General features: G+C 40.1%; 1 protein-coding gene across 1 annotated transcript in view; it reads right to left on the bottom strand.

Annotated features, from left to right (window-relative positions):
- LOC101980570 (poly [ADP-ribose] polymerase 14-like) overlaps positions 1 to 8,539 on the bottom strand; it is a 42,071-nt gene that overhangs the window by 8,809 nt on the left and 24,723 nt on the right. Inside the window, exons 16-17 of the mRNA XM_005344919.1 lie at positions 7,891 to 8,043; positions 5,439 to 5,567 (exon numbers count right to left, since the gene is read on the bottom strand). Coding sequence (XP_005344976.1) covers positions 5,439 to 5,567; positions 7,891 to 8,043 — 282 coding nt within the window. The remainder of the gene's footprint in view (positions 1 to 5,438; positions 5,568 to 7,890; positions 8,044 to 8,539) is intronic.

The raw sequence follows: 8,539 nt of genomic DNA on the forward strand, positions 1-8,539 counted from the left end.
GCCTTTAATCCCAGCACTCGGGAGGCAGAGGCAGGCGGATCTCTGTGAGTTCGAGGCCAGCCTGGTCTACAAAGGGAGTTCCAGGACAGGCTCCATAGCTACAGAGAAACCCTGTCTTGAAAAACCAAGACAAAAAGATCCAAATGAGGAGCAGAAGGAGGGAGAACATGAGCAAGGAAGTCAGGAGTCAGGACCACGAGGGGTGCACCCACCCACTGTGACAGTGGAACTGATCTATTAGGATCTCACCAAGGCCAGCGGGACTGGGACTGAATAAACATGGGATGAAACTGGACTTTCAGAACATGCCGGACAATGAAGGCTGATGAGAAGCCAAGGACAATGGCACTAGGTTTCGATCCTAATATATGAACTGGCTTTGTGGGAGCCTAGCCTGTTTGGATGCTCACCTTCCTGGTCCTGGATGGGAAATGGGAAATGGGGAGGGGGCGGAAATTTTTTTTGCAACAACTAAAAAAAAAAATAAACAAAAACATTAAAAAAATGTCTCTCCTTTACAAAGAGAATCTTTATTAATTTTGATGGTATCCATAGTTTTTCTTCTCCTGTGGAAACAAGAGTGAAACCCCTTTCCCAGCATAGCACATTTCCTGGTTTTCATTGTGAGGTCAACACATCCTTGAAATATACTGGATGATTCAATTCAGAAGTTTTTTTCATTATCCAATGATTCTCTGCTGCTCATGTTCCTTTCTCATTAGTGTTAAGTAAATTCAAGGTTAATAAAGCATTATGCAATCTATTTCTCAGGGGTATTTTCCATCTCTTTCTGTTAGTTCAGCATATCCTTTATAGTGCAATTTGACCTTTACATAACTGCCTGATCTGTAGGATTTTTTGGGATATCTGTAATGTGCTTTATTTTATAATAAGCAAAAAACTGCTTCATTTTTATAGATACATATGCTGGACCATTGTCTGTCTTTATTTGTGTAGGTATACCCATGATGAACATAACTTCCAATAAATATGTGATTACTAAATCATCCTTTTCTGAGATCAAGGCAGTTGCCCATTGAAAATCTGAATATGTGTTTATGGTGTGGTATACATATTTTAATTTACCAAATTTTGTTAAGTAGAACACATCAATCTGCCAAATCTCATTCCTCTGAGTACCCTTTGGGTTACTCCCTGCAGGCAACGGTGTTTGATTATAAAAAGAGCAAGTAGGATACCACTTTGTAATCTCCTTAGCTTGTTGCCATGTAACAGAAAATGCTTTATTTAAACCATTGCTATTGACATGATGTTTTTTGTGAAATTCAGAGGCCTGCAACACACTTCCAATCAATAATTAATCAATTTCTGCATTACCTCGTGCTAGAGGACCTGGCAGACCCATATGGGATTGGATGTGTGTTATATATATATAGGACAAAGCCTATTCCTGATTATGTCTTGCACCTGGATGAATAATGAAATCAATTCTGTATCATCTGGTATAAATTCAGCAGTTTCAATATGCAAGATAACTCTTTCTGCATATTTTGAATCAGTAACTACATTGAGAGGTTCTTTAAAATGCCTTAGTAACATAAGAGTAGCATATAATTCTGCCTTTTGGACAGAATTATAAGGGCTTTATTCTATCTCAATTCTTCTCATCTGTAATCTGCCTCCGCTGATTTATTTGCATCATTATAGAATGTACAGTATAAAATGTCCAGTTACTGGTGCATCACATACAATCCGAAGAAGAATCCAAGAAGTTCTCTTTATAAGGATAAGTCTGCTGCTTTGGGGATAATTACTGTCAATTTCTCCCCCCAAAATAGCACAAGCTCTTTGCCAGGGTTATTGTCTTCCCATAACTTTTTTATTTTATCAGCAGTAAAAGGCACTATAATCTCTGCTGGGTCTATACCTGCTAATTGATAAAGTCTCAATTTCCCTTTTATATTTAATTCAGATACTTTTTTCCACATAAGTTTTTAATTTTTTACTTGGTTTATGTGGTAAAAAGATCCATTCTAAGATAATATCATCCCTCTGCATTAATATTCATGTCAGAGAAATTAGGAGAAATTCTGGAAGGCAATATGACTAGAAGAAAATAAAGATTTGGATTCACTCTATCCACATGTGCCTCTTGCAATTTTTCTTCAATAATCATCAATTCCTTTTCTGCTTCAGCTGTTAATTCTCTGGGATTATTTAATGCTTTATCACCATCTAAGGTTTTGTTTAAATGAATTATTCAATCAGGTGTTATCCCAACAGCTGGTCATAGACTGGAAATGTCTCCTAATAATCTTTGAAAGTCATTAAGAGTCAGTAACTGGTCTCTCCTAATTTGTGCCTTTTATGTTTTAATTTTCTGTAAACCTATTCTATAACCTAAGTAATTAACAGAATCAATCACCTCTTTGAATCTTATTAGGAGCAATTTGTAATCACCATTTAGGCAAAACTTTCTCTTTTTTGGCAAAACTTTCTTTACTTCTTCAAACATCCTTTCTAAAGTATTTAGAATCAGATAACAAAATGACATCCATGTAATAGTAAATTATAGACTTAGAAAATTGTTTACATATTATTTCCAATGGCTGGCTGGCTGACAAAGTATTGGTATAGGCTGGGGCTATTGAGCATTCCTTGTGGAAAGGAAGTACATTGATATCTCCTAATATGCTGAGAATTATTTTAAGTAGGCACTTTTTCTTGTAAAGTTATAGTGAAGAAAGAAAAAATTCTTTAAACCAATAACAATGAGAGGTCATCCCTTTGGTAACAGAGAGGGCAGACGAAATCCAGATTGCAGAGGGCCCATAGGTTGAAAAACCTTGTTGATAGTTGTAAAATATGTCACCATTTTCCATTTTCCAGATTTCTTCTTAACAACAAATTCAGGAAAATTCCAAGAACTGGTGATTCTTCTATATGTCGAGCATCTAGTTGCTCCTATATAAGCTGTTCTAAAGACTGCAACTTTTCCTCAGCTAGGGGCCACTGCTTAACCCATATTTGTTTTTCAGTCAACCAGCTTAAAGGCAGGGTTGTTGGTACATCTGAAGGGTTATCAATTGCTTTGTGTTCTTGTACAGCCTGAATGTCCAGTGTCTGTTGTCTGTAATATCTTCTAATATTATCCTCAGAAATTTATGTTTTGGGGGCTACAGGAATGTTAATCTGGCTATTGCAATGCTACAATTGGTCATAACCCCACAAATTCACTACAATATTGGCTATATATTTGGCCTTAGTTTTCCTATTTGCCCTTCTGGCCCTATGAATCCATCTCGTGCTTTGTCTTACCTGAGATATGGTTCCAATTCCCCAGAACTGAACATCTACCTCCTTAAGAGTCCAATTCAGATGCCAAGATTCTGGAGTAATGACACTTATATCAGCACCCGTGTCTAATAAGACTTCAATAAAATTGCCATTTATACACACTCTTAGCTTTGGTCTTTGATCATTAATAGAAGTCTGCCAAAATATACGTTTACTCTGTCCTACTGGGTTTCTTGACTCATCCTCCACATTTATCCCATCATTTAGATAAGCATTGCTTTTTATAGCAGGTATTAGATTTTTTCTTTTTTTTAAAAAAGATTTATTTATTTATTACATATACAGCATTCTGCTTGAATGTGTACTTGCAGGACAGAAGAGGGCACCAGATCTCATTACAGATGGTTGTGAGCCACCATGTGGTTGCTGGGAATTGAACTCAGGACCTGTGGAAGATCTCTGAGCTATCTCTCCAGTCCTGCATTAGATTTTTTAATTTTCCTGGTGAGACACGTTCTTCACAGTAAATGAGAATGACAGGACCACATTCATCATGGGGGCCTCTGAGAGGACCCCACAGTGTTTCCCAATGGAATCAGGTTGACTTGTCTATCTTTCATTGACCCACATTCATTGGTCCAATGTCGACCTTTGCCACACACCTCCTACATACACCTGAAGGCTGATTCCTCCTATTTCTGTCATTCCCAGAGGAGGTATTATTCATAAAAATCCATTGTCTACAATCCCTTCTCAGATTTCCCATTCTACCACAATTAAAACATTTGGTATTTTGATGTCTTCTCTTACCATTGCAAATTGCTTCTCCTACCCAAGCTTCAGTGCTATAGTCAAGTGTCCTGATATTCATAGTATGCAAGCCCATTTGTCCATGGGTGCTGATCTGATCTTTAAAGGCCCAAGGATCCTTTTGCACTCTATGTTGGCAGTCTCATAAGCCAAAGATTCAATTGTTATATATCTGGCGTCTGGGTCAGTTACCCTAATTTGTACAGCCCTAGTTAATCTTTGCAACAAGTCACTAAAAGGCTCCCTCTGACCCTGTTTAACCCTAAGATATGATTCAATTCTCTTACCTAGTTCCTGAATTCTATCTCAAGCCTTTAAAACTTCTGTGCTACATAGGGAAAGGGTGTGGTCATCATAAAGAGCTTGATCCTGAGGATCAGAGTAAAGTCCTTCACCTAGAATTTGATCTAGGGAAATCTCATGTCTTTTTGCTTTTTCTTGTTGCCATAAATTTTCGCTTCCTCTTTAAGAAAGCATCTCCAAAGCAATTGTGGTCCACTTTCTAGGACTGCTGAGGTTAATTGAGCCCAATCTTGAGACATGGCCTTGCTACTGAAAGTCCATGTTTTGACCACTTCCCTAACAAAGGACAAATGTATTCCATAATCCACAATTGCTTAATTTCTTTTAGATCAGTCATACATATGGGCTCCCATACGCATTCTTTGACAACCTACGGTACTTGGAGCAAGATACTTTTTCAGGTGTTATTACTGGAAAGACAGGTAGAACTCTGGGGAAGCTATTTTGGAGATTTTTATATACTGACAATGTTAAATTTTGCCTGTTTACCTTTTGTTCCTGGTCATCAAATTCAATTATTTCCTCAATCTTTTCAAATCTGTTTACCACAGCCTTTTGTAATGTCTGGACCCCCTGTCCAGTGTTCTACTCTAATGATCTCATTGAGGATTCCAAGGAATGAAGTCTGTCCAGTAGAGATAATGTCTCATCCTTAAAAATAATTTTCATGGCATGCATATTACCTTCTTGGAGAGATATTCTATCAGTCAATCTGTGATACTTCCTTGACAGAATCCAATTAATACATTCAACAGTACAAATTCTCTCAAATAATGTTTCAGCACCTACTGTCATTGATTGGGTTTTATGTGTTTCCTTCTCCAGAGTGCTGAATCTCCCTTTAAATAAATTACTATCAGTCTGTACCATTTCCAAAAGCATCTCAGTTGACTGATTCTTGTTAGTTAAATTCTTAGAATCGGCTTTCAGATGTACAATCTCTTTTTTGAGAAGTTTGTTGTCAGTCTATACCACTTATAAAAGTACCTCACTCAACTGAGTTTTGTTAGTCAAAGTGTTTGTATTCTCCTTTAGATGTACACCCTCCTCTTCAAGAAGTTTCATACTAGTCTGTACCATGTCTAAAAGTACCTCAGTTGACTGAATATTGTTAGTTAAGGTGGTTGTGTCCTTCTTCAGATTCCCAACTTCTTTCATAAGTAGCCTGGATTCAGTCTGTAACGACTGAACCATTTCTAAAAAAAACCATTTCAAAAAAAACCATTTCTCATTTTTGGCCCTATTGTCAAACAATATTTTTAAGAAAAAAATATTGAGGACAAGACTAAGCCCCAGAAATAAAAATAGTGGATGTAGAAGGTACATCACATATATTTTGTAAAACCTTATGCATGGAGTAAGTGAAGAGGCTATTAAAACTTGGAAAGTTAGGTTGTCTGACATACTGCCTTTTTCAATCAGCAACTTATGAATTATAAATCTCACCTGTGGTTTAGTTAGATGGAGTAGGTGCAATAACCATTACCTGCCACTTACAAAACTAAGTCTGCAGGGCATAGCAGTGCTCACATGGCTGGTCTGAAATCTGATTTTAGAGCAAAATGTTGAAAGATAAATCACAGACTGTATGCTCTGTGGTTGTCTGTGGCTGTTCAACAGCCTCACAAGACAGTCAGCAGAGGGAGGCAGATGCCTCCTGCTCAGGACAGAGGGTATGTTGCCGGCAGTGGCATGACAGAGCTGGGCTGGGTGTGAGCTCCTCAGCTCTTTCCCCCAGCAGTGGTGGCAGTGCTGGGCATGAGCTCCTCAGCCTTTTCTACCCTGGCCTCCTGCAACTCCCTGCTGCACTGCTTGGGCTTCCGTGAGTGCAGGGAACCAGAAGTCAGGTGGTAGCAGCAGCCAATATGCAGGAATTCTATGCTGGCCAGAGCCACCAGAGACTCTAGTGGTGCCATGAACTAGGCACCAACTGTAGAAGTTAGCTCGATTTGGGAAATAACCAGGATAGCTTAAAGAAAAACAGTTATATTTTTACTTATAAGGGGAAACTCATGCCACAAGAATGGAAAGTCCAAGTTCCACTGTATCCTGTGGGAATCACCCAGAGAGAGCAAGTACCTGATCAGTCCCAGTTTTTCTCCTGGGCTCCAGGAAGCCACGCCTTAACTAGATTCCACTTCTTAAAGATGATTGGCTAACAAGGCTTCCCCCATCATTAATCTACCTGTAAGTTATTTTGCAGAGAATGGTGGGAGGTGTGGATTTTTAATGTCTATTTCCTCCATATTTATAAAACTCCAAATTTGTATCATAACACCTTTGGTGTCTAGAATACCATTTTAATACTCTTTTCCATTTACTTTCCCATACAAAAATAAAAATTACATTAATTTCATAAAGAATGTTATTATCAACACCATAGTAAGCTATGCTGAGTGGGAGTACATGGGCATGGTCCTGGCAAAGCTCAGTCTACATTAATTTTGATGTCTCTGTGAGAAAAACATAGTACATTCTCCATGTTACCCTCCCCCACAAAGGTCCAGAATTCTAGTTCTTGCCTCTTGGGATATCAGAGGATTCTATTCGACTGTCTGATGGAGGAAGGCCATTGGTTAATTAAATAAAGAAGCTGCTTGCCCTGATAGGTTAGAACGTAGGGGGAGGAGTGAACGGAGCAGAATGCTGGGCGGAAGAGGAAGTGAGGTCAGACTCCACAGCTCTCCTCTCAGAGAGACATGATGCTCCACTCCTGCAGGCAGAGGCGAGAGCTCTGTTCTCTGAGGCACACGCGATGAAGCTCCGACCCAGGATGGACGTAGGCTAGAATCTTCCTGGTAAGCGCACCTTGGGGTGCTATACACAGATGATTAGAAATGGGCTAAGTCCAGGTGCGAGAGTTAGCCTAGAAGAGAATGGACCAAGCAGTGATTAAAAGAATACAGTGTCCGTGTAATTATTTCGGGTAAAGCTAGCCGGAGGCGGCCAAACAGCCCGCCGCTCTAATTACTACAACTGTCTGTGCCTGCTCAGAGTTTTCAGACTACATCCTCATTTGTCTCTGGAATTTCACAGGTATCAGTGAGGACTTTGCAGCTCTCTCCCTACAGCATAAGCAGTAAGCTTCCAGGGGCACAATGTCTGGGATGAATCAGCAGAATGCCTGGATTCAGTTGTCTTTAAGCTTCTCCCTCGCTGGATTCTTGGTCCTCTGATTCTTGGTGACTGACTCTGTTTCTCTCCTCTGCCTCAAAACTTCCTGCTTTCTCTATTTTGTTGAGATTTGTTGGTATCTGTAAATAGGGATAATGACTGGCCATAGCTAATCCACTCCATTGAGAAACAGTGTTTCATTCTGCTTGAATGTTTTTATTTACCTTCTTTTAAAAATTGCTTTTACTAAGTTGAGCATCCAAACTGCCTAGGCTCCTTGATCGGGGGAGGGGGAGGGAAAGGGGAGGCGGTAGTGGGGAGGAGGCAGAAACCATTAATAAATAAATAAATTAAAAAGAAAAAAAGAGGAAAAAAACCCAAAAAAACAAAAAAAATTGCTTTTACTGGAACCGAACCCGGTTGTGGAGGCGAACGGAACCCGGTCGCGGAGGCAAATGGAAGATGCCCCCCGCAGCTGGTGGGGACCGGCTGGGACCCGAGCGGCAGCAGAGGACGCAGGCCACAGGTGGCGGGAACCATCGTGGCAGCAGATACAGGCTGCAGGGACCATGCGCAACACCGAGAGCAGATCGCCCCACTACAATTAAACCAAAGAGGTAGGCCTTTGGTTGGGGAGGTCCCTGGCAAAGGAGGAGCCAGGCCCTATTCCTGAAGACCCTTCTGAGGGGCGAGAGGGACCTTGTCTCCACCCCCCCCCAGCAGGAACCAAGAAACAGAGCGAGGGTATTTTGAAAGAGGAGCCCCTGGCCAGCAGGGAAACCTGAACCAGTTCTAAAAGACCCATTAGATAGCATCGATAGGAGGAGATGGGCAGGTGCCAAGGCAAGAATTCACCCAATAATCTGAAAAACAGCATGAAAACAACAGAACCCAATGATCTTACAACAGAAGGTCTTCAACAAACTAACACAGAAGAAGTGGAAAAAATATGAAAGCAATAGAGTCCCTTAAACAACATGTGAAAAATGCCCTTATAGAAATGGATGAGAAGTATAACCAAAAGTTTGAAGAAATGAGTAAATACGTACATAAT

This window comes from Microtus ochrogaster, chromosome 2 (assembly GCF_000317375.1).
Source record: "Microtus ochrogaster isolate Prairie Vole_2 chromosome 2, MicOch1.0, whole genome shotgun sequence".
Lineage (NCBI taxonomy): Eukaryota > Metazoa > Chordata > Mammalia > Rodentia > Cricetidae > Microtus > Microtus ochrogaster.